Source organism: Neopelma chrysocephalum, unplaced genomic scaffold (genome assembly GCF_003984885.1).
Source record: "Neopelma chrysocephalum unplaced genomic scaffold, ASM398488v2 Primary Assembly neopelma1_23, whole genome shotgun sequence".
Classification (NCBI taxonomy): Eukaryota; Metazoa; Chordata; class Aves; order Passeriformes; family Pipridae; genus Neopelma; species Neopelma chrysocephalum.
Window position 1 is genome coordinate 23,723,350 of NW_020897691.1, and position 26,645 is coordinate 23,749,994.

General features: G+C 37.5%; 1 protein-coding gene across 2 annotated transcripts in view; it reads left to right on the plus strand.

Moving 5' to 3' along the window:
• Window positions 1-6,291: 6,291 nt before the first annotated feature.
• The window catches only part of HBS1L (HBS1 like translational GTPase), a 60,009-nt gene continuing 39,655 nt past the window's right edge, over window positions 6,292-26,645 (plus strand). The window contains exons 1-4 of one of the 2 annotated variants that reach the window (XM_027690561.1): window positions 6,292-6,433; window positions 9,079-9,144; window positions 11,099-11,233; window positions 13,373-13,567. In XM_027690561.1, the coding sequence (XP_027546362.1) occupies window positions 6,391-6,433; window positions 9,079-9,144; window positions 11,099-11,233; window positions 13,373-13,567 (439 nt within the window). In that variant the 5' untranslated portion in view covers window positions 6,292-6,390. Of the gene's footprint in view, window positions 6,434-9,078; window positions 9,145-11,098; window positions 11,234-13,372; window positions 13,568-14,142; window positions 14,219-26,645 lie in introns of those variants that run through there. The other variant, XM_027690576.1, reaches the window with a different exon arrangement.

Consider the following 26,645-nt stretch of genomic DNA (forward strand, 5'->3'; position numbering starts at 1 on the left):
ATGTATGCTGGAAGTTTGTGTTGAATTTTCCATGTGTTTGGCAATTCCCCTCTGCACCCCTCTAAGACACCTTTTTTCAGGCAACAAATAAGACTCTGAGAGACTAGTACATGCAGTTTTCTTGACAGCATATTCAGTCTGTTTGGGTTTGCCAAAGGCAGGTCCCAAAAATGTAGAAGTGCAGAACACAGAAAACAAAATCAGAGTAATACTAAGATAATGCTTAGAATTTAACAAGCTGCCTTTCCAACAACTCAAGTATAATTATGCCTCCCACAACCATACAAGTGTCAGCATTTGTTTTTAATTTAAGGTCTAAATGCAGAGATCAGTAATGGAAGGTCCCAGTCAGATTTGTATCACGAATTACTTTATCCAGAAAAGTGAAGGACTTTTCAAAGTGCATTCATCCAGCTTTGATTTGCAGCTGTGAGTGCTTGTGTAATGTTTTTTAAAAGATATTTTCCAGAATCTGAGTTCCTTTTTTTTTTCCTACAGAGGCAGTAGAAGAAGGTCTCACTGGTGTTACTGGAAGCTTGACTACATCCCTACGTTCAATAAATATACCTTATCATAGATATATTGGTGAAGTAACAGTTTATGGTAGAAGCCAGGATCCATGACAAACTTTTAAAAGTGCTTGATAAATTGATGTGTACAATCACACACAACAGAATACTGCCACTACATATATATGTGTCATTATAATTTGCTTTAGCACAGACACAGGAATCATATTATTCAAGCCAGTCATAATGACAGCCTTCTGTTTTGCCTCTTCCTTAGGTCTGTAGCTCCCTTAATTTATCCTGTCAACTGTAACAAAAAAAGTAGGCTGAATCGCTAACATGAAGATTTTCATACCTTGCAGAACTTTTATATAAACTTTGAATATTTACTGTAATCTTGTGCAAGGATTCTTGTCATTTACATAAGGATCTAAACTGTTTGAATCCCACTAGTGTTTTGGCCATGGTCATTTCTTTTGGCCATGAATTTTATAGTCTAATTCAATGCTGAATGAAAATTGATTACTTTTACCAGTTTAAAATTCATCTTCTTTCAGTCTCAAGGAAATTGAGAAATGCTTTTACTATGAGAAGAAAACCTAAAGGTTATTTCTGAGTATATACCAAAGTATGTACTTTGGTCATGTTTCATTTTATACATCTTCTCTGTAAGACAAATTCTTAATACTTTTGATCTTTCTTTGTATAAAAAATTTCCCATGCCCCTGATGATTCTCATCACTTATGTCTCCTTGTATCAACAATATACTTCATAAACCAACTAGAAGTAAATGCCACTCTGTTGTAAGAATATATTTTTTGTATTCAGAAGTAAACATAATTGATCACAGATTTTCAGTGAGAGCTTCACAGTGGCACTTGGTGACCATGCTTGAATTTGAACTCTTTCTCTCCCAGATGTGTGGTTCAAGGTGATTCCCCTCCTTGTAGAGATTGAACTTCCTTTTCTGGGCTGATATTTGTGTCACTGCAGATGAGAAGCAGTCTGGTAGCCAGATGGGGGGCAGCAGGATGACAGGGGAATTTGGGATTGAGACCAAAGTGTTTCAGGAAGTGTAGACATAGATAAAGTAATTGAAATATTTTATTCCTTATTGTAACAGAAAGTTTACATACTTATGAGGAACACAAATGTGGTGGACTTGGCAGTTTTAGGTTTATGGTTAGACTTGGTAATCTTAAAGGTCTTTTCCAATCTAAATGAGTCTCTGATTCTATATTAAACTACCCAAACAGGCCACTTTTCCAGATCGAAGTTTTATTACATTACCGTTTGCTATCAGTTGCCATCTGACTTAGCTAGATTCTGTTGAAATTGTGTAAGGTCTTGACTTAACATAAATCACTAACTCACATGTGAAACTTTTTGTTCTGCACTGATCCATTATCAAATAAATAATAAATATATTTAACAAGCTCATTCATACTGTGGAAAATTGGAGACACTTGCTGTTTACCATATGTACAAAATGATCATTTATTAATACTCTCTGTTTTCTGACTTCTAAATCAGCTTCTGACTATGTGGCATCATTTTAGACAAAATCAGACACATATTTATTGACTGCAGTTCTTTTGAGCTAGTCAGATCATTTATCAGCTGGAAAAGTGTTTAGTGACATTGACAATATCTATATTTTAGAACTTAACACCCACACCTGGTAGTGTGGTAAAACATTGAAATTATGCTGGTTTTTTCCCAGACGAGGCCTTACTTGACTTTGGTTTAAATGGACAAAATATTGAAATAGACTGAATATATTGTAACTAAGAAAACTGCTAAAAATCTTGGTAACTTCACTTTAAGAAGAAATAACATAATTTGAAACACTTTCTATTTAGCTAAAAAGGTATTATTAAATATTTTATTAATTGATCCTTACTGTTAGGGAGAAAAAAAAGTGGTGCTTGGGCTGGGAATATCCAGGAGACTGCTGAATAAAAGAGAACGACCACCTGGATTAAGACTGGTGATCTTAATGCACACACCTTAAAGTAACATATAATCTCAGTGGGCAGGAAGGAAATGAATGCCCAAAATGTTTACAAGAACTGAGTAGAATGACTTCTATTACTAGAAATGACCTAGTCATTCCTCAGTCAGAGCTGATGGAGCAGGTTCTCTGATGGTGCTTTAATTGCTGCTGAAGAAATAATATTTAGTTATAGATTGCTTTGCTATCAGATGAATACCTTTCATGAACCTTGTATTCACATACAAGTAGCACTAACTGAGATATATCTAGGGCTGGAGGACTAAAGCTTATTATTGTTTGAACACCTTCTATAAAACATTAACATAGGTCTCATAATTAAGGAAAGGTAAGGAATGATCATGGTGTATTTATGACTCTTTGAAGATAGTACTGTAATATGAAATAATTGTGCTTCTGTATGAAATTGTGGTCCTTGGAGTTTCTTTCCTTAGGTCTCATATGATTTAACCTACTACACTTGAAATGAAGAAAAATAGCAACCTTTCAAGTTCACTGTTAATGCCATGGAAAGATTACATAGTGATGATCTTTATATTTTTACAACTATTATTTATTTTCCAGTTTTGAATACATTCCGGAATCAGGTTTTGAATTTAGAAGTGTGCTACCCTGGCTGTGTAATATTAAATCATAATGTATGATAGCAATTCCTCAGTTTTGTACCTTTGACGCATATAAACAGATTGGGACTGATGAGGATCAGCACTATTAAACCTCTGCTGTAGAGAATATTTGGGTCACTAAAGCTCAATAGGACACCGGTATTAAACAGAAATCTTTGTTTCTGGTTCTGTTTTAATCTTAGCACCATATGAAAGATATTATATAGAACTGTGCAGCTAAGCCTGTGCAGCTGCATGTGCTGCTCTGTACAAATTAGTTAGAAATATGCAAATAACATAAAGAAATGATCTGCAGCTTTACATACAATTTGTATATGAACACAAACTTTGGCTTATGGTTAACACACCCTGCCTCTAGTGGTGACCAGGAAAGATGTGGAGTCGTAGATAGTGACAGTTTTGGCATGTGGGCCAGGATGAGACAATAGTTAGGTGGCAGTTACAAAACCATGGTATGTGTGTTTGTAGGGATGTGTGGCTGTGTGGTGGGGTATCAAAGGACACCTGGGGCATGCAGGTGGCTGGAGGAGGCTGGATTTCCGGTATTGTCAAGACCAGATAAAAAGATGGTAAATAGATTATTAAAGGTGTCAAAGATAAAGACATGTGACTTGAGAAACATTGATGGGATTGTCTGCATAACAGCTCCTGAGCATGTAGACGAATGCAGGTACCTGGGGAACAACTTGGCTGGCAGATACAGAAGCAGATTCTTACAGAGCTGGAGGTTATGTGAACTGGGATCTCTCTCCCAACTCCCTCTCCGGCCAAGGCTTAAAGTCTTGTCTGCTTGCTCTTCTCTCTCTAACCCAACAAGAGGAGTAGCTGCAGGGACATTCCTTGATTATCTAATCCCTTGGCACTGCAACTGGAGGATGAAACTTGGCATTAGACGGTGCCACAGTAATATACCAATGAAGTCAGATCAAGGCCTCCATGGGGCCTAATGTTTTGACATTTTGCTGCTTAACACTGCCAAAGGTAATGCTAATTACTACAGCTTGCATTTACCTACAGCAGTTTATTTAATCTGGGCCACTAGTCAGTCACTGGATTGTAATAGCTACTTGTCACCAACAAGCCAGGTCAATTTGAGATGATTCAGTTCCAGAATTGAAAAAACCTTGTAGTTAATTTCAAAGACTTTCAAACTCCGCTCCCGTGGTGGTGCACAAATACAGATACGTTATTTTGAGTATTTAAATGAGCATACCCTTAGTGAATTTAGGCCAATCCAGAATGCTCCCATGATTTCAACGATGCAATTGTTTTGAATAAGCTTAAAAACACTTCCTTACATGTGTGCACATGCACACTTCCCATTTCTGGCTTGAATCAAACCTGTCATTGATAGAAAATGGGCATCTTATGTCTACTTTTTCCCTGTAATTCACTTAAGTCACCACACAGACAGCTACCACAAATAGACTCTATGTTACTAGTTTGTTTGGAGAGGCCAGAGACTCTGAGTAAACTTGAAATCATCCTTCTTATTAGAGATGAATTTTCAACCTCTTGCTTTTAGCATATAGCTTGACACATCTTACAATGCTGCTTGCTATTGTGTATAAGTTTATTTTGGGTTCTTGGTCATCAGTTCTTGGTGTAGTTATCCAGGTGTTGGAGCATGTCTAGCGAAGGGCAAGAAGGCTCATGAAAGGACTAGAGAACATATTTCATGAGGAATGGCTGAAGGAGCTGAGTTTTTTTACTCTCAAGAAGTGAAAGTTCAGGGGAGACCTCATCACTCTCCACAACTACCTGAAAGGAGCTTGTAGTTATGTAAGGGCTGGTCTCTTCTACTGTGCCTGCAGTGAGCGAACAAGAGGAAATGGCGTTAAGCTGAGACACGGGAGATTCAGATTAGATACTATAAAAAACTTTTTCACAGTTAGGGTGGTCAGGCACTGGAATAGGTTGCCCAGGGAGGTGGTGGAGTCACCATCCCTGGAGGTGTTTAAGAGGCATCTGCATCTGGGTGATATGGTTTAGTGGTTACAGTGTAGTGCTGGGTTGACAGTTGGACTGGATGATTTTGAAGGTCTCTTCCAGCCCTGATGATTCTATGCTTGTCAGAAAGAGATCAGTTTTGGCAAGGCCATTTATTTTGTGTTGAGTTTGAGGTGTGAACAACAACGCGGTGGTGAGGTGCACCCGACTGCAGGCAGCCAGCCTCATGCTGCTGGTAGTGGGTGGGAGGCTGGATGCCAACATTCCATGTCGGCTGCGGCACCGTGAGGGCCGGGGCGCTTCCCTGCTGTGGGCAGGCGAGGAGCGCTGGTGGCTACCCCAGGTCGAGCCTGCCCTGCGATGGGCTGAGCACAGCAGCACCAGAGGCTACTGCAGAGACCTTTGGGTGGGCTGGCTATGAGCAGAGATCAGGGCTGGTAAATCTGAGACGATGGTGTTTGGAAGCATGCACTGGAAAGCAGAACAGTCTAGGGAAAAACATGGCTGAAGACAGATGGGAATAAGGGGACTCACTAGAGAAAGGTCACAGTGAAGTACTCAAGAGAAGCTTTCACAAAGTGCAGATGGGATAAAGAATTTAGCACAGTGCTGACCAACAAGCAGGTTTTTCTGTACAACACATCTTTCCGAAGCCAAACATACTGGCTGGCTTCGTGGAGCCATACCAGTCAGAGGGAAAGTAACATAAGCAGAATGACAGACTAGCTTGGCAATCTCTTACTGAGCTCAGGGCTAGTGTCTTTGCATGGCACTGTGCTGTGCCATTAGAGAGCATTTGTCTTTAGCTCATAAACCTAACGTGTACCCCGACGCACAATGTAACCCGCAGCCTTAGGAAATACCCTAGCAGAATCACTGCATCATTTGTTTAGGTTGGAAAAGATCTCCGAGCTCATCGAGCCCAAACTTTGCTCTCCACCTTGAAAACTAGACCACGGCACTAAATGCCACGTCCAGCCGTGACTTGAACTCCTCCGGGAACGGTGATCCACCCCTTGCCCGGGTGCGGGCGGTCCCTCCCGCATGCCCCCCGCGCGCATCCGCCCGGCGAGACGGCGGAGCGCGAGACGCTCCCCACTCCCGCCCCGCCGGCCCGAGGAAAGGCCCGAACCGTGCGAGAGACGCATGCGCGGTGGCGAACGCTGGCGGAAAGGTGCCCGGCGCGCCTGCGCAGGGGGGATTCCGCCGGGCCTCGCCGGACTCCAACATGGCGCCCTAGACCCGCAGCGCCAGCGCCACCGCGGGCGGGACAGCGAGGTCGCCGCCGTCATGTCGCGGCACAGGAACGTCCGCGGCTACAACTACGACGAAGGTAGCGGTTATAGCGAGCAGGCGCTGGCGGCAGAGCTGCGGGGCCGCCCCAGCTGCCGGTTCCTCCTTGCTCCCTTCCCCCGGCCCAAGCCCCTACTCCGGCCAGGCCGCCCGTCCCGGTGGCCGCGGGCAGGAGGGTGTGACAGGGCCGGCACGGGGGTAGGGGAGGGCCCGGGGGGCTGTCAGGGGCGGTGGGAGGGGAAAAGCCGCCCCCTCACCTCCCCTCGGCGGGGGTTGGATGGGGCTCCGTGCGAGGCCTCTCTCCGCCCCGTTCCCGGCCCGCTTCCCGCCTGAGCGGAGGGTCGGGTACACGTGGCCGCGCTGCCGCTGACATTCAGGGCTTCCTCCCGGTGCCCGGGCCTGCCGGGAGCTTCCAAACGGGCAAAGCGCGGCCAAGCCACGGCTGGGTCCCCCCTCCGCTGCCTTAAGATGCCCAAGTTGACGCTGTTTTTCAGGAGCGGCAGTGCCTTGAAAATAAGCCTCAATACAATTTAACTCACCCACCTTTCGTCTTGTAAAACTTAAAAGTTGTGTTCACGGCCTAATGCAAGCAAATTGTTGCTGATGTTCAGCCATAATAAGAGCTGTTACCCGCGGAAGAAATGTAATTCTTAAAGATGAAATTGCGCATTTAAGGATCAACCTCTTTTTCAGACACCTGTCCTGCTATACTTAAGCTTGCGTGGAATGAACGAGTTCTTCTGTAAAAACTTGGCTCGTACTTGCACTACTGCAGCTTTCTTTGTGCCCTGGCCCATTAACTTAGGCAAACTGTTAATCGCACTTTTTTCTCCCTCAAAGTTTTTTTTTCTGTTGACTTGGGCTGTGGAAAAATGGACACGTTTCCAGTTGATACTGGTATTTTACAGAATCCTTTGTTAAGAGAGCAGCAATTTTGTTGCCTCACTTTGTTAGATTAATTAAAAAATACTAGAAATGCTTTTGCCTGCTCCTAGTCTTTTGCTGTTGAGTGAACAGACGCACAGTGTGTATGTATTAGAGGTGCACAAATTCCGTTTTGCACTGTGATCTTGGAATTTTTATGCAAGTCATGTAAATTCACGTGAGCTGTGGCATCTGTATGTCCCACCTTGCAGGTTTTGTTTGTGTAAATTTAGCTAACATTGGGAAACTCTTGGGCTGCATTGGGAATTTTACTGCTTGATTTTTCATCCTTTAGAGATTTTTTTTCATCACAGATTGGTTGAAATGTTGATTTCAGCTTAGACTGTGGCATCTGTGAAGTTGAGTGCCCAATTCATAGAATTCATATCATTGTTCACACACTTATTAGAATCTCTTTTAATGAGGTTGTTGAGATGGACAGTAATTTGCTGTAGCCATTAAGTTGCAATTGCTGTTGGATACATTACTGTTGGGTTAAGTGTCAGGTCTTATCCTTGCACAATATGCTGCTTCTATAGTCACATACAATCATTTATGGCCTGAATGAAGTAGATTTCGTGTCTTCTTTGTTGCTTTATTTTAATGCCGTATGTTCTTTTTATGCCACTTGTGATTCTGTAATGCTTTATCTGGTCCAATTAAGTATCTCATTTCTAAAGTAAATATTTACAGTATTTTTTGGTTTCCTTTCATAGGAAGACTGCTGAGGCCTTAGATTTTGTGGCCTTTATTTGACCATGTTCCATTTTTTTCCTCTTGTTTTTGAGTTATTGTGATCCTAACTGAATGTGATGTCTGTGAGTATGTTGGTGATACAGCTGGAATGCTTGAGTGGCTTCTAGTCTGTTCTCTGTAATTTCTCTCATTTTTAAATAATTATTTTTATGGTCAGTGCATGCTGTGGTCTGTAAGTCTTTTAAAACAATAAACAATATGTATTACTTGTGAAACTGCCAAATGTATGCAATAGGATCTTTAACAGTAGTTTATTACTTTTTTTGTGTATTTCATTATTACTTGGTGAAAATTACAAATTTATTTTTAAGATTTACATAATACTAGGATTACTTTTTGGGGGGACGGGGCATAATTTACTTTCTCTTTGTGCTTCTTCATGCCTTTTTTTCAATGAGGAAAGTATATGGTTATGTTTAAGTAATTGTAAGATTCTTGCTTTTTGCTTGAAAAGATTTTGCATATTCAAAGGGAATTGTGAATTGGGTTTTTTGCCTTGCTGAACCTCATTTGAAAGGTGGATGGGCATGAGGATAAAATGAGAAGAAAGGTGAGAAATACATAGGAAGTGAGTAGAAATGCTGATCCTGAGTTGTTGCAGTAGAGATTGTAATTGAACTGTCTGTGGTTAAGACTGAGAGGTGAAGCAGAATTATCAAGAGAAGTGCTGTGGGTAAAGATTTGTGTAGCTGTAGAAAGTTGGATTTGATCTGAGAGGGCAGCCTTCCAAAGGAGATGCTGAAGGAGGAGGTGTGAAGCATGGTAGTTCTTGAAAATTTTCAGCTTTTCTAATGAATAGAGTATTAAATGTTAAATTCTATTATTGTAACGAAATTCTATTATTGTAACTTAGAAATTCTTACCTAGGTAAATAAGAAGAACTTAACTGCGGTTCTGAAATACTGGAGATGCATAATTTCATAAAACCTTGTGCAAAAGCTATAGTTTGAGTTATAATAATATTTAGAAATTGTGCACATGAATCTTGCTGGTTTTGCCTTATAGATTTTGAAGATGATGATGTATATGGCCAATCTGTAGAAGATGATTATTGCATTTCTCCTTCAACAGGTTAGTTCATATGATTACATTTAAGTATTGTCCATTGATCCCTGTTCCGATATTTACAGATTAAAACAATATTTAAAAGCTAGTGATGCTTTTGAAAAGTGCGTAGTAGCCACAATCCTGTTAAAGTCAGTTATGTAGTGTTAGTATTGTGTTTTTGGAAGTCATATTAGACAACTGGCTACATCTTGACTCTTACAAGCATATTATATTGTCTTAGATGGTTAGAATATACCTAGTAATGGAGAAATCTGGTCTGTGGGAATGTGTTGATAATCATGAAACATTTGCTATCTGTTCAAATTGTTAGTACAATCTGTGTGGGCTTAACAGTTGTGATTCTGCACCTGGTAGTTGATGTCTTTTACACAGCTTTGAGTAAATGTGGGGCAAGGAGTCTTATTGTGGGATGTAGTGCTGGTCCTCAGTGGCTTCTCCTCTCATGCAAGGTCACATGGAGGTAACCAGCCTCCCAGTATTTGTAATGTTGCAAAGTAGGTTTAAAAATAGTGATGCTGTGTGCTCAGGTAAGATGTAATTGAAGCAGCTCAGCTGAGAGGAATTTAACCCCACTGTAGAACCATTAAGTTGAGTTCTCCAGTCAAGTCTCTGGCAAGTTATCAGTTCAGGGTTTCCCCAGATTGGGTGGCAGTGTTTCTAGAGCTGAGTAGGCCCTGGAAATAGTACAGCTAGTGTTGATATGAAGCTGTGCTACTGCAGGTAACTAATCTGGATCTAAATCCACTGTGACTGTGATGTAGTGTGTGACCTCTGTCCACAGGAACTTGAAGTAATTAAGTCTTTAAAAGTCTGTTCCTCTTTCATGCTGTGGATTTTAGATACGGGAATCTAGGTGTGTGTAATTTTTGTATTTGTAGTCACATTCCCCAACAGATTGTCTTGCATTCAATTTCTAAGTTTAATTGCTAGATTTTTTTTCAGTCATTCTCTAAGAATTAGTAATAGCCTTGTTTAATTTGTGATGAAAATGTGTAACTTATACTTTTTGCTCAAGTATAGACTGATAAATTGCAAAACTAATTCCTGCCTGTGCACAGTAATTTTCCTAAGAACTCTTTGTGCGTAAGCTTCATTTATAAAATAATCTGATCCAGATTGTCTAATGATCTTTTAATAGTTGCTTCATTTATGGTGACTGAATATGAGACAGTATGTGTGCATTTGGGAAACAGTTTCTAAGGCTATACTACTTCAGGATATACGTATGCTTTCAGTATGTATTTCAGAGCTGGGGGAAATATTACATAACATAGGGCAATTTGTTTACATTATACCTTGTGCATTTCTGAGAGTGTATAATGACTGGGGCTGTTATTCAGCAAGGAGTTTTATCTATATATGCCTTAATGTGTTGCTAAATCAGAATGAAACTGTACACTTGTTTAAAGTTTTGTGTGATTATACATTTTAACTCATGGGCTGTATTTCTAATGAAATTCCAAGAAGGGAAGAACATGTTCAACTCTATTAAAGTCTTATTAGTAGTTTGACAGTGACATACTGTAAAAGCAACGTTAATTTCATGATGACTTTTTTTTTACTTGAAACTGAGGTAAAAAAAGATTCTGGAGTAAGGTTCTGAAGACACTAGGCCACAGATGGTAATTTGTATAAAAAATACTGTTTTTCAAACCATGAGTATATTCTTTTGTTCCAATACTGAACTTTGCAGAATTGTTGGATTACATGGGTACAAGGATATTGGCCAGTTTGTAGTTTCTTTGTGATGATGACTTATTTATATTCTAGTCTGAGCTGTTGTATACTCTGTGTAGTTCTCAGGTAGTAGTGATTATACAGCAGTGTCCCACCACCCCCTTGAAACCAGTGTGACAATTCAGTCTCCTAACATATTTTCCGTTTACATATGTTTTGTTTTTAAACGAAAAAAAAATTGACCTTTTTTTTTATATACTTCATTTTTTATCTAATGCAGCAGCTCAATTTATCTACTCCAGACGAGACAAACCAGCCACATTTGCTGAGCCTTTAGAAGAAGAATATGGCTATGAAGGTACTGATGATACTGATTATTATACATCCGGTCATCAGTTGACTGAAGTTGATAGAGGTAATTATAGAAAATAAATAACTATCAGAATAATCTTATATATGAATTAAGGATTTACTAGAATAGTCTTAAATTAATGTTTCTTGATCAACACTGCTCACGGTTTTGTAACCTTGTGGTAGAACACCTTCCATGAACGTAGCCTCAGTGGTGACTTCAAATTTTTAACTACCTTTTTTGAATTACTTGTAACTTGGTCGCATACACTGAAACGTGTTCTTACTTTTTTACTAGAAATAATGAGATTTCATGTGAAATTCAGACATAAGAACAGCTGTACTGACAGCTCAAGTCTTGGCTCTTGAATACTGAGTATTTGTAGCATGATTTTTTGCTTGTTTTGCATTCCAAAGTATAGCAATTAGCAGCATTAGAGGGGTTTTCAAAGTATCTCATTTCCTTGAAATAGTAGCCAATATTCTCTACAATCTTTTCTTACTCTGTTTTGAATTCATAAAACTTTTGTTTCCATTCAGTCTTGTAGCCATGAATTCCACATTACAAGCTAAGTTCTGAGCTAAGTGGTGAGGGAAAAAATACTTGCTTTCGTTTTTTAAACTTGCTGCCTGATTGCTTTATTACTTGCTTTGTGAAAAAGATTGACAAGTCTCTTTGTAAGTATTAATAGTTAATATAGTTTTTAATGTTTTGGAAATAATCAGGGTTATTTTTAAAATGTTGATAAGCTCAGAGTAAAGTGCGTTGAAATTTGGTACTTAAAAGAAGTTGCAGAAAATTCAGAGCAATAGATAGAACAGAAACAGTTTTGATTCCACGTCAGTTACATTGGTAGAAGTTATGCTAATGCTTAGATATGGTTAAATATGGTACATTAGGGAGTATCCTGTTTTTATAGTAGGAAATAATGCTGTAGAGGGCAATTTGAAAGAACGAGCCAGTGCAATGGTACAGGTGATCTAGACCATATGGTCCTCTAGCTTTTCACAATGCTTTTGACAGACTCAATCAGTTGAGAACTGGTACTGGAACAAGAAGGAAACTAACATTCCAGACTAAAAAAAAGGAGGACAAGAAACCTCAAAATAACCATTTCTACTGTGAAAACAGCAGTGATTTTTAACATAACAAGAAGACTTGTTATGTTTGAGACAGTGTGCAGTGCTGGCCATTAATACAAAGTTATTGATGCAGTCAATGTGGCTGCAAAGATTGTCCTTGTTGAATGTTAGATAGTAAAATGGCAACCAGCCATTGTGTAGGGCTCTGCTCATACTTGTTTGGCATGGCAAATGTGTGGGCAACATTGACTTGCTATTTCAATTACAGGTAGAAGGTGCTAATTTAAGTAACCATGAGGAGGTTGGAATTCTGTGGTGTTGAATTCCTGTAGCAAAGTTTTTAAAAAATCTTTCAGGAAGTGTTCAAATAAAAAATATGTAGTTGTCTTCCTGTTCTTCAGTTCCTGTTTGCTAAAACCTGAACTGGCAGAAACTGGGATATTCAGGAAGATTTTCTTCTATTCTTTTATGTTTGTGTGGCTTATCAGCACCCTACTTCCAGTGAATGGCAGACTGGTGAATTTTCAGTCTTTTGTTGTGCAGCAGGTATCTTGGTCAAGGCTAGTTGCAAAAATATGCTCCAAAGAAAATTGATTTTTATCAGCCAAAAAATATATTACTTTGCCTTTTGCAGGTGGTTTGAAACCTGGCGTGTTGATCCAGAGTTTTCAGTTGTTAAGGCCTGAGGACCTTAAAAATGCTATTTTACTTCAGGTGTTAATTGTAGCATCTGTAAATGCTTAAAATATGCTGTTCAGTGGGATTCCACGTTGACTTACTAAATTAATTTGGATAATTTTAAGGTGATTATTTGTATTTCTTCTCTGCAGTTAAGGTAGTTATTTTACAACATCAAAATATTTCAATATTGAGACTTAATAAATTAATAAATAGTCAATGATATGTTCCTTATAGCAATATCTGAAATAGGTCAAATATTCTGCAGGGTGTGGAAACAAAGTTTATCAGGGCATTAAGTGAGATTGAAATTAATTTCTAAAGGTTTTAACTTACTGTAATATTTTTCTCTTCTATTTTCTTATTAGAGGTGTGGTGCTAGTGGTTAGGCCATCTAAGACACATTTTTGTGCAGCTTATAACAGTATTATGTTTCTTTCAGCACGTCTTAATTCATGCCTTGATCAAATGAGAGAAGTTTTGGCAGAGTCTGTACCAGAACAAGCAATGATGCAAGCAGTACTGGATAGTGAATTTGATGTACAGAAGGCTTTGGATCTTGTGCTTTCACAAGGCAGTAAGCAAAATGTGAAGACCAAGAATAAGGATGCTGTGAATTTAGCAAAGAGTACAAAAGGTATACTTATATTTAATTGTTTACATTCAAGGTGATTTAATTTCTATCTACAGTTTAATTTTGGCTTCACAAACTGAAGATGGTTATTATTGGAATATTAATTTCTTAGAAAATTAAAGAAGATCAACTTACTATATCTGCGTTCTAAAACATTTAAAGGAAACAGTAGCTTTTCTTGAGCTAGAAGTCAAAATAACACCTTAGTGTCAGTTTAAATGCAAGCTGCAAACAGCTGCAGTTCATGATAGATTTCTGATTTATAATATATGATGACTGAATTAATGTGTATCCCTTTAAGATGGACAGCATCTTTAAATTTTATGTGCTTCCATTATTTGTTAGGTGAACCGACATCTCCCATCCCCAATACCTCCCTTTTTTGGTAGTATCTATACAGTAACTTTTCTTATTTTGATTTGTGCTTAAATCTTTGCTATCTTTACTGGCATTCTTTGCTTAAAGTTTCTTAGATATTTCAGTAGATACATGTAATTTAATTGTAGAGCATTCCTTCCCTTTGGATAACACTTAGTAATTAAATGCCTTTTCATGTTTCTTGATTTTTTTGTTTTGTTGCTGCTGTCAACTTTAAAAAAATTGGATATTTCGTTGTGATTGCACTTCCATCTGAAAATTATTGGCTGTTGTAAGGTAAGGAGACTTACATTGTTGTCCAGAAATGTGTATTGATACAGACAGTTTCTCTTGTGCAGTAGAAAATTTTGCTGACAACATCAACAAACCTGGGTTTGGAAACTTGACAGCCAAAAGTGGCTCAGCTCTTTATTCTTTAAAGAATATTACAAATGACAAAGTACTCCTTAATGCTGAAAAATCCAATATACCTTCATGTGAAAAGAAAGGATTGAAATCCTCTTCACTTGTTCTGTCATCTTCATTCAGTGATGATTTGTGTAAAGAATCACTTTGTGAACTTGTGAATAAACAGGCAGAGAAGCAACTACCAGAAAGTGCTGATGCAGTAAGTCCGGTTCCTGACAGTGTTTACTTTAGCATAGGAAGTAACCCCTCGAAATGCAAGGAAACACAGAACTTGAAATCCTTGCTGATGGAGAATGTGGTTTGTGATTCGCTGAGTCCTGAAGACAGCATTCCTCTTGTTTCCCCAAATACTTCTGATTGTAGTAGTAATGCAAATTTTTACAGTTCTCCATGTTTAACAAGTGCTTTAGGAAAATTGGCTCTTGATAATGAAGTCAGTCATACTGTAAATAAAAAGAATGAACTTCTTGAAAATTTTTCTTCACTTGTGCAAAGTAGAAAACAAGAAAGCCCCTCTTCAGACATGGCTGCTTTGCCAGTGTTAAGACCTGGAAGTACCTCATTGGCTGACTTACTTCAGGAGCACCAGGAAAGCAGTGCTAGCCACTGTTATTCTTTGGCTGATCTTTACACCCAGTCAACAGCAAGCCTCACTGATAGGAAATTGGGAACCTCGTCATTATTACAACTAGTAAGTCAACCCCAAACTTCAGTTGGGATGCCAGAGCTGACAGGATCTTTGTCTTCTCTAGCCCTCTCTAAAGTTTCTCCAGTAAAGGAGGTTGAGAATTTATCGCTCTCGGATTTAATAGCAGAGACTATTGAAATAGATAAAACTCAGCAAAGGATGGACTTGCCCGTGCACAATGTAATGGAATTCAGGCCTTCCCAAGGAACCAGCATTGATTTGAGTGTCCTTGTAAAAAGTGCAGATGTATCTACAGAACAAAATGTGGTAGGACAGTCAAGTATCTTAAGCCCTGAAACTAAACTTGTAAAAGAAAAACAAGGAAAATGTTCTGATGTTGCCAAAATAAACAGAAAAACCAAAAAAGGGCATGGTCTTAAGAGGCAGGATTTGTCCCTTTCATGGATGAAGGCACTGTGTGCAAGACCTTCAGCTTTTGCTTTAACCTTGTGCCTCCGTTATCCTCCAAAAGGATATAAGCGGCACACAGCTGGTGTACATAAAACTTTCCTATACAGTAGACAAGTACAAGATGTAAAACCCAAGGAAACTGGTCCCATAATAGCCATAACACCATTTGATTTCAAATCAGCATCTCCTGATGATATTGTAAAAGCTAACCAAAAAAAGGCTTTTACAAGACAGTAATAAGGAAAACCCAAGTCTCAGTGTTTCTATCGCATTATATTAAAAAAAAATCATATAGGATGTATTTATAATCCAGAATTGATTTTTTTTTTATTTTTTAAATTGACATATTACAGTTCTTACTGATTGGTAGCAAATTTGTATGTGAACTTTTAAACTGTTGCACTGAATGTCTTAATTTTTGCGTAATTTTCACTGACAGTTTAACATTTTTAACTTTCGTAAAGCCTTTAACTTTAGTATGTAGATATTGCATGTACAAAATTCTGTGAACACCATTAGACTTCCTAAAATATCTCTCTAGGTGTTGAAGATACAGTTCATTGGGAAGAACACTGAATTATTATTTTGTAAAGTAATTTACTTTTGCTATATGGTGTATAGTTTGGGGAGCAGGAACCTCAGTTTATATTACAAGTGTTTTATTAAATGTTCTTAAGGTTAGATTTTCTGATAAAGGTATGTTATTAAACTGTCAGTCTTATAATTGATGTTTCCAGTCACTGTCATTATTCTCTTTCTGTATTTGTACTGATGACACTATTACAACAGAAATACCTTTAGTTTTTAAAAGCCTCAATGACCTCAGGTTTTGACAGTTCTGGTTGTGGTAGGACATGTATAGTTTTTGATAGGACCAAATTTGTAAGGGAGCAAGCAGTGAAAATTGTTTTGCTCCCCCTCCAATCAGCTGTCAAAATATGATATTCAGAATGTTAAAACAGCAATTTTATAGATATATAAATACATGCTGGATTTATTTCATGAGAAGTTTCCCTAGGATTCTATGGTTTATTCTCAAGTCTTTTGGAGGAGTATTGGAGTAACAGTTCTTTCAACTGTAGCATGAGAGTCTTTGCTCAATGGAAAAAAAAATCAGGCAAAGCATAAGTGCTATTTGTGTCTGCCTCTTGTCTGTTTTGAAGAAAACTTCCTTTAGAAATGTAAATACATTCTCTTCTACTGTTTGCACCCATTACTGTTGCTTTGAATCTTCAGGCGAAAGATCCAAATCAGAACATTCTGGATGTTTTCTGGTGCCCTGTTGGTCAAATTAGCAACTGTATATATGTTTTAACTTTCTTCTTAGTACACATTATGACTTCTAATATATTTGCAATGTCATTGTCACTATTTTAAATTCTGAACAGCAATAAGTTCAATAAAGATACCGCTGCAACTAGAAAAATGTTTGTTCATATACTGCCATACACATATTCATGCTAAACTTGGCAGCTAGTATGAGACAGTAGATACAACTTTCATCTAGTTTTAGTCTAATTTTTGTTGAGCATATTACATCAAAAAGAAGACAAAAACTTTAGGTTTATTCTTGACTTCAGGTTGCACTACAGTTCTGTTTCTAAATAAAAATAAAACATGTTCCAGTTCTCTCAGGTACAAATTTAATGCTCTGTATATTTTGCTTGTTTATTTAGTTGATGAAATTGTCATTTAGGAGCAGTGTGATCTTTGACCTCATGAATGAAATGAATGTTTCTTACCCTTATTAATAAAAGTTTTATATAATGACAGTGCTGTAGTGTTTATGTTCCAGTTGATGTGTTAATCTAACCGTCTGTATCCTAACCTATTTTGAGTGCCTTGGAGGATTAAAAAATACAATCCGTTGTACACTGATAAGTTCATTAGAGGAGCATAATTGATTTCCTCAGAAGACTTTCTATAGAAGTCTGGTTGATACTGATAGTAATACTGGAAGTTTTATTAATTAGTCATAATAGCAAATACTTCTGTGTGAAGAATATGAAATGCTTTTCAGTGGTCTGTTTCTCTGTAGTTAGTCCAAAGGTTAACTTTCCCCTGCTTAAAAATCCAAGTCTCTTACTCCTACTGAGGCAAAAGGTCTTATCTGGAGAATTTATAAAGTTCAGCTTTCCAAGGTTGTGTGTTTTCTAGAATAGAAATTCTAATTTTTAAACATAGAACATTAGTGCAAAGTTTGGCATTGTAATGCCTGGTATGTTTTTAGGTGGTTTTGCTCTCTTGTGTTCCAGGTATTCTTGAGGCCCTAATTAATGTTGGTAGACATTTCTAATACATGTGTTTTTTTTAAATTTTCATTGCTTCACTTTTCCATCTAAATATTTTCTTATTCTTGTCTAGCTTCTCTTTGGTTTTGGTCTGTTCTCTCATTCCTCTGGCTGCCCTTATTTGCATAAAACTTCTAGCATTTTAATAATTTTAGAGCCTGATCTGAACAACTAAATGTATGTTGTATGGATCCCTTTGGAAAGTATGTACAAGTAGTAGGGGGCAATGTGTAGTACTTGGAGCTCAGTTTTGCCATAGTTTTCATGCACATTAAAGTTTGAACAAGTGACTAAAACGTTACATGTTTATCACAGATCTTACTGTGGGTTTGCTACCTTAGTAAACAACTTTGGATCTTGTTAGGTAGCTAGACTTTTCATATATAATTACTTTTTCATTTGCATATGACTGTAGTGCTAGTGGTCATGAGGGAGCCATACATGCTGTACAGTGTATAAGCGGTAGGGGAGGGATTTTTCTTCGGTTTGCAATCTTGAATCCTGAAGTGAGCCTTGAATTAGTATATACCTACAGGCTGAACACTACAGAAGGTGCCTAAGTGGTGGATAAACCTGAATTCCAATTAATTTTTAGCAGAAATTATTTATTTTCATGCTTGGACAGTTTTATCGTTTTGTTTTTCTAAACAAAAGGTATTGTGTCACTGTATTTGCTTTTTAAATGAAACAGGTATTTTATTAATTTCCCTAGTTATTCCTTAATTTCTTTACTGAGAACCAGGTTTATGGTATCAACGACAGGTTTAATTGTTTTAGAATACTGCATGATATTATAGTATGTGGCATTTTTGTATAACAAGGCTGTGTTTGGCCTTTGCACTGAAGGATTTGTGCCTGATGAATGTTAGAATTCTTGTTAACTAAATCTGCCTGTTTAATGCTTGACACAGTGAGCTTATTTTCTTGATATATGTATATAGTTTTCCCCTCCTTGTTTTGCAGCTACTGTGTATCTTTGCTTAATATGAGTTGTGTTAGTTGTTTTGGAATTCACATATTAACATTGCAAGATACTTGTCTGTGTTTGCATATAAACAGAAAAAGATAATACTAAACTACATAGACATACTACTTCTGGTATTCAGACTGAATACTCCTAAGGCGTTTTGTACATTAAATTTATTTTGTGCATAATTTTTGAGTGGTTGCTTAATATTTTTAATACAAAATTGATGTTGCTTTATGTATGTAAATAAAATGCATATTCCTAAGGGACTGATTTAATTACAATTTCTTATTAACTTACCTGATAGAGTTGTGACTGAATGGGCATTCTTCTTGGCATGGAAGATTCCTGTGGAGAAAGTAAGGCAAAATCTATTTGGTCAGCTCTCAAGATCTTAAGTTTCAGATGCAGCAAGCTGCTTAAGTTTCTGGAACTATTGCACAATTATATTTCAAAATCTTATTTCTTAGAGACTAGTTGGTGCAGTGAGGTAGTCTTTGCAATCTTGTGTTTTGCCCTATTTCATCTTATCATGTCATTCAAGAATGAATAGCTGTACAAAAGATTTGTATGAAGATACAGCTTGTCGTTGTGAAGGGTATATAGTTTATTACAATTCCATTATACAAGTAGTAGTAGTAGTTTAGGGTTATAGGCATAATTATTTACATCTTTTTCAAATCTAAAGTGCTCAACTTCTCTAATGTTTTAAATGTTTTTGTATCAAATATTGATTATGAATCAATATTTCAAGGAAACATTTCATCACATTGTAATTCATGCAGTAAAAGCAAACTTCCTGAAGTGCTGCTCTGTTTTTTTTTGGTGGGGGGGGGGATGTTTGGAAATTGAGTTGAATTTTTATGGATAACTTATATGGGTTTTTTTGTTTCTGTGAAGTGTAGACAGCTGATAAACTCTTAAGTAGATTTGATGTTCAATTCACTGTGTCCAAACTACTAATTAGATGATAAGGAAATGTCATTATCTATACTTCTGTGTGTGATTTTAATCCATTTTGACTGTGGATTTTCTCTGGCAAAGTAAGAGAAGCTTTTTTTTTTTGGGAAACTGGTATGTTTATTCTGCACTAGAAAACAATGTGATGAAACAAAAATCAAAGCCGTTGGTTGGTTGGTTATTTATGTATGTATGTATGTATGTATGTATGTATGTATGTATGTAGGCAGTCTCTTCCCAAATTGATATCTCAGTGCAGTTCATTGGGAATGGGTCTCTTTTATGATTGCTGTATTATACAGCCAGTTGCTCCTTTATGCAGATTCTAAAGTACATAATTTTGCTCTTTGTCATTTTAGGTGATTGTTGAGATTAATAATATGTATGAAATGGTTCATGGGTTTCTAGTGTTAGTGTCATCATGGAAGGGTTCTTTATCTGGTTTGTGGATTCGTTATGTTGCATGCTTAAAAATGGTCCATTAGAAACAATTGTCAGTGACTTCTGAGGTGTGTCAGTAGTTTGTTGGTCAAATAATTGATTTGGATGCTTATTGTTGATAGGATTCCTTTAGAAAATAACCCATTGCCCTACAAGTTTCTGGTAATAATATGACCAGAAGATGACTAGAACCTGTAAAATAGTTGTAGACTGCAGAGATTAGAGAACCCTTGAACAATCTCTTAAGAATTAGACTTATGAAAAGTGTAGTGAAAATTATTTTACTCTTTTTATAATGAGAATATGGAGATTTTAGAGAAGAGTTGCTTGTGAAGTATTTACTCATCATCAGTGAGGTCCTAGCTGACTGGAAGCTGACAAACATTGTCTGGATTTTCAAGAAGTGCTGGAAACTACAAGCCTGTCAGTCTTGTAGTGCCTGGTAAAATTATGGAGAAGGTTACTTTCAGAGGTATTGATAAATACCTGAAAGACAAGGCAGTCAGTAAAGCTTTTGAAACTGTCTCTCACAGGATCCCTCTGGATGACATGTCCAGCACACAGCTGGATAAACACATCATGTGGTGGGTGAGCAATTGGCTCGTAGGTCGAGCACAGAAGGTAACAATGAATGGGGTGACATCAGACTGGCAACCTGTCACTAGTGGGGTTCCGCAGGGCTCCATCTTGGATCCTGTGCTCTTTGATATCTTCATAAATGAATTGGACGCAGGACTGGAAGGAATACTAAGCAAATTTGCAGATGATACAAAACTGGGAGGAGCTTTAGACTCCCTGGAAGGCAGGGAGACTTTGCAGAGACCTTGACAAGTTAGAGGACTGGGCAATCACCAATCATATGAAGTTCAGGAAGGGGAAGTGACAGCTTCTGTCCCTGGCATGGGGCAACCCTGGATGTACGTATAGACTAGGGAATGAGATGCTGGAAAGCAGTGCCACAAAAAGAGACCTGGGGGTCCTGGTCAATGGCAAGTTGAATGTGAGTCAGCAGTGCCCTGGCAGCCAGGAGGGCGAACCATGTCCTAGGGGGCATCAGGCAAAGCATCACCAGCCAGTCGAGGGAGGGGATTGTCCCGCTCTGCTCTGCACTGGTGTGGCCTCACCTTGAATATTGTGTGCACTTTTGGGTACCACAATATAAGAAAGATATTCAGCTCTTAGAGAGTGTCCAGAGGAGGACAGCAAAGATGGTGAAGTGCCTTGAGGGGAAGCCGTATGAGGAGCAGCTGAGGTCACTTGCTGTGTTCAGCCTGGAGGAGAAGAGACTGAGGGGAGACCTCATTGCAGTCTACAACTTCCTTGTAAGGGGAAGAGGAGGGGCAGGCACTGATCTCTTCTCTGTGGTGACCTGAGGGAATGGCCTGATGTTGTGTCAGGGGAGGTTTAGGTTGGATACTAGAAAAATGTTCTTCACCCAGAGGGTGACTGGGCACTGGAACAGGCTCCCCAGGGAAGTGGTCACAGCTCCAAGCCTGACAGAGTTCAAGAAGCATTTGGACAATGCTCTCGGGTGCGTGGTGTGACTCTTAGAGATGGTCCTGTGCAGGGCTAAGTGTTGGACTTGATGATCCTTGTGGGTCCCTTCCAACTCTGTGATTCTGTGATCTTGTCAATGTTTGGAGGCAATAGCTAGATGAAGATGGACATTATTTTAATGTTTTGATTGGCTGTTTTGAATATTTTTGTCCATAACATGAAAGAATGAAGTCTGTATTAAGACTTCTTGACATATGTTCTTGACATATGTAGCATTTCTCAGATGTCCTTTACTTTGGTATGATTAGTGATATTCGGAGATTGTAATTTGAAACACATGGTTGTAATAAGTTTGCTCTCACTATGGTCAAGATAAGCAAAGATTTTTGTTTCATGATATGTAGCTGATATTATGGGTTCTCTGAGAAACCTTTCTTAAAATTCACATTTCTAAAAAATATTTATGTAAAAATGGTACCCTCTTAGTCAAAAAGATCTGCATTCTCTGCATTTTCGTTTCATTTCTGCTTGTTTTTTTTCTGGCTAAACTACATTTTCATTTCTTTTTGCCTGTGTTAGTGTTGCAGAACAAACGGATACTGGTGACTGAGCAAGGTTCTATTCCATTTCAGGCACCATTAACGGAATTGTTAACCACTTTATGACACTAAGATTTTTGATTTTAGTGATACTTGAGCAAGAAGGAGGTCAGATGTCTGTAAATGTGCAGTACTTGCAGGAAATAAAAACTACTGTGAACTGAGCATGTTTAGTTTTATTGTTGTTGGGGTAGCAAGGAATCTAGAGTTGAGCTATCTTTGTGGTGGCACTGGCTATTTTGTTTTATGGTAATTTCTCAGGAATAGCACTGCGAACAGGGCTTTTAGAAGGCTGTTTTTATAAATATTTAATAAGAAACAAACTTCATACTAAAGAGTCAGAATTGAAAGTAAGGCACAGGAAGCTGAAAAGCCTTATTCATGATATGCCACATAATCTAGGAATAGAGCACAAGTCTCATACTTAATCTAGTTTTCTAGGTACTGGGCTTTACTACTTTGTTAATAGAGAAGCAGTTAATAGATGTTAATAGAGAAGCAGGTATTTTTTCACTGGCATGTATTTTTGATTTATATTTTTATTAATTCTGCATGTATTCAGGTTTTTGATGTAAGTATTAATACAGTGTGGGCAATTTCTAGAAGAAAAGGCACAAATAAAATTGAGAGGTGCTTAGCTTGCATTTGTTAATGTTTCTTTTCATTTTCTGAAATTCTTTTTCTTGCTTCTCTTGTATAAGTATCTTCTTTCATTTTTGTTTTACACCAGTAGCAAATAAAAAAGAAAAAATCATGCAAACATCACCACAATGTGACGATGTAACTAGCTTTTACTTTTAACTCAGTTGAATGCAGCAGGATTAGGTTTTGGTTTAGAATGGCGGGTGTTTCTCTTTCCATGGACAAATACTTATTTGTCTTCTGTGTACTTATGCTGCAGATGGACACTGATAGCAGTTGCTTCCTAGTGTAAAGTGTCAGAATGCAGATTATTGTGCTTTAACAGATAACTTCTATCACTTCCGCTTTACGGTTAATGGATAGGCGAAGTTGGGAGTCTTAAATGAAAAAAACAAAAACAAACAAACTGATACTTATGGGTTTTATTTGTAGGCCTAATTCCAAAGAAATCCTGGAGGAGCAAACATTCTGAAGTTTAATGGCAATGTACAATATATTTTCATTAGCTTTAGAGTCCCTCAGGTTTTAGTTCCATTTATCATACTAGGCTCTGTTGCTTTGATTTTTGCTCATTTGAAAATACATTATTTATAAAGAGGTAGCTCAAAGGAAATTTTTGTACCCAATGTCACTTGGCTGTGCTAACTTTCCTGTAACATGACAGTTCTCAGATGCCTGCTACAGTGACAAGGACCCATTGTACTTAATTGTACTCAGATATGGCATGCATTCAGTCTGTGACAAAGAAAATATGTTCTTTTCTCAATGGAAATGTTTGAATCTGACATGATATATCTTAAATCATGGAAAGTAAATGAGAATGTAAGACTTCCGTGTTTTGGGTAAGAAAAATATATACACAGACTTTGAGAAGTTACTGAATCTTGACACTGAGGTACTGTGTGGGTTTTAGAAAGGAAGTGGCTTATTTCAGGGAAAAATGTGTCACCAGCAATGAAAAGCTTTTCAAAATCCTTTGAGATATCTTTTTGAGATTCTCCTCATACATACTGTACACCTACACTGGAAAAAGTGACACTCCAGGCTTTTTCTGAGTTATCCTTCATGGTCCTCCTAACACTGGTTTTGGTTTACTTTTGTTAGGATGAAGTGTAAACCAATACAAAGTCAATCATTTTGGTAGTTGACTGTATCCTGTATGAAAATCGGGTGTTTTGCTTGGAAACTAAGAGAGCTTAGATAAAACAAAAAATTATTGTGTCCTTTTTAGAGCTTTGGCATTCCAGAAGAATCAGAGATCCTGGGGAAGCTGTAGCTCTACTAGTTCCTACAGTGGCCTTCTGTGCCAGTCCCTTTAGGTCACAGCCAAAATAAACTACCCGTTGATTTTCTCAGTGTCTCTAGAAGGTAAAGTGAAGAATTTACTAAGTTCTCAGGAGTATCAGGAAGGTTGGAGTCACATTTTTTAAAAATCCTGTTAAGTCTTAAGGATGAATGAGTCATTGCTGCTGTAGTACTATTGTATATCAATTTAAACATCGTGAGTCCCACCCTGAAGTTTGCACTTGAGTACTCAAAGCAGGGCTTTGAGAAGGCTGACACACGAGTATTTTCCAGTTGAAAACTAATGCATTTCAGCTCTAGAAACTGGTAAGACACCTAAATGTTAGAACTATAGACATATCAAATCCAAAATAGCAGGAGCAAAAGGAACAGTTTAAAATACATTACTTACTGATAAAAAGGAGTTTGAATGTTAACAGGAAATGTAAAAATTCAGCAACTAAATTAAAAAGTAAAAGCCAGGAAGGTGTAAAAATTCAAGCTTAAGATACAAAATTACTTCACAATGTCTGCTTACACTAGGTGTCTTTCACTACAAATGCTTCCTTCCCTAGAAAATTTGTGTTCTCTGTACATACTTTGTACTGTCTTCTGGATGTGTTTCTGCAATTTTCTGTATGATTCAGTATTGTTATAAAGCATATTAGTTGCATAATCTGGTGTATTATGGCACATAAATATTAACGGAAATGCCACCACCTAATACTCGTGTGACTCTAGTTACAACTGAACTGTTTTGTTCTTAGGTGACAGAACATTACCCATTTTTCATCATCTCAGCTTCTGTGTTCGTTCATAAAGCTAGCGTTTTGGTCTTCAGAGTGAACAGCTACAAATGCATGAAGTACCAGGCTTCTCCCTTCTGTTATACTTGTGATTGAAATGGCCATTAATATTAAAACTCATGAGCCTACTGTCAGAATCTCTATAAGAAAGTAGAAATTCATGCTTAAAATGCCAAAAGCTTGGAAAACTAGGTAACGTAGTTATGGAAAATACCTGTATCTGCAGAAGTTGTAATGCCCTATTGGCAAAGACATGGAAGAGCTTTGGCTGGTTGTTGCTCCAGTTCTTTTTCCATATTTTTACTGCATATAAAAGCTTACCCTAAGTGGAAATTTTATATCTAATTAATTCCAAAATATGAGTTGCTGTTATTTTGGTTACTCCTTGTTCAAGCCCTTGTTAGTACTTTTTGTGGTTTTAGAATCACATTTTCCTATTTTTCATGTTTTCCTCTTCCCTATCGCTGACCCACATAAACAGGAAAATGACTAACTTTGCTTGTCCACTAGGCAAGATGGTGTAACTGTGTATACACCAAGTGCTATGCTTAAGTTGAAAAAAGGAGGAAAAGTGCTACTCAAAGCTATTTTTCTGATAACGTATGGAAACAAACTGTTACAGGGTTGTGGATGCAATCTGTATGCTTAAGGGTGTTACTGTAAATGTGAAGTGTAGAGAAAAACATTAAGTAATAAACTCGATCCGTGCAAGTTCCTTCTAAAGTCATGATAGGGTGAAAATGCACTGCTTCAGACTGGCAAATGAAATTGTTCTGGCCTTCTGCATCTGATAAATTGTGCAAAGCTTATTTAAAACTATAGGTTATGTTTTATTGTATTCAATTTTGCTTCTAAACTCAGATGTGCAGCTTCTTATAAATCAGATTGTGTCTTTGAATTATTTTGGCAATGAAGAATAGAGCCTCCAGTCTTATGTTTCACATCACATCTATATATAGGTTGTTATTTTCCAAAATAGAGATCTCCTTTATTCAGATTATGGTAATGTTCGGTCTCCATTTTTTCTAGACTTAATTAAACAAGTTCATCTTTGATAACACTTGAATTAGATAAATTTGGCTGTCGCCAGATGAATTAATAGGAAAATGTGGAATAAATAAGTTTTCAGAATGATAATATATATAAATATTTCAAGTGTAGATAAATAATGCTGATATTGTAAAACATGCTGCAATTGAAAAGGGAAAACTCAGCTATGTATGTGAATACATTTCTTGTGCTGAAGGATGGTGCCATTTTTATAAACTTTTCCTGATTTTTTAGTGCAGAACAAATAATTTTTTAAAATGTATTTTGTGCTTCTCAAATGTGTGCTGCTGTGTATGTCAATTGGCTTACTTATACGTTGCTTATCTCAGCTTGGCCAGTATCTGCACTTTTCCTTGCAATGGTTTCCCTGGTAAATACAGTTAGAGCTTAATTCTAGGATTTTGTATCAATTAGCTACGGAAAGCCCTACTGTCAGCTTAATCATCAAATTAGTGGTAGATTCACTAAATCCCTAGTAATATCCATTGTTGGTGGTAGCATCCATAATGTGTTCCTTAGGGAATTATGTCTTCCTGGTATATAATCTATTGTAACTAAGTGTTCACACAAACAGTGTGGTGCACAGCAGTGGTCCTGGAAAACTGTCTTTGTGGCTTTTCAGATAGCTTAAAATTTGTCTCTAAAATTGTAGGAATAGT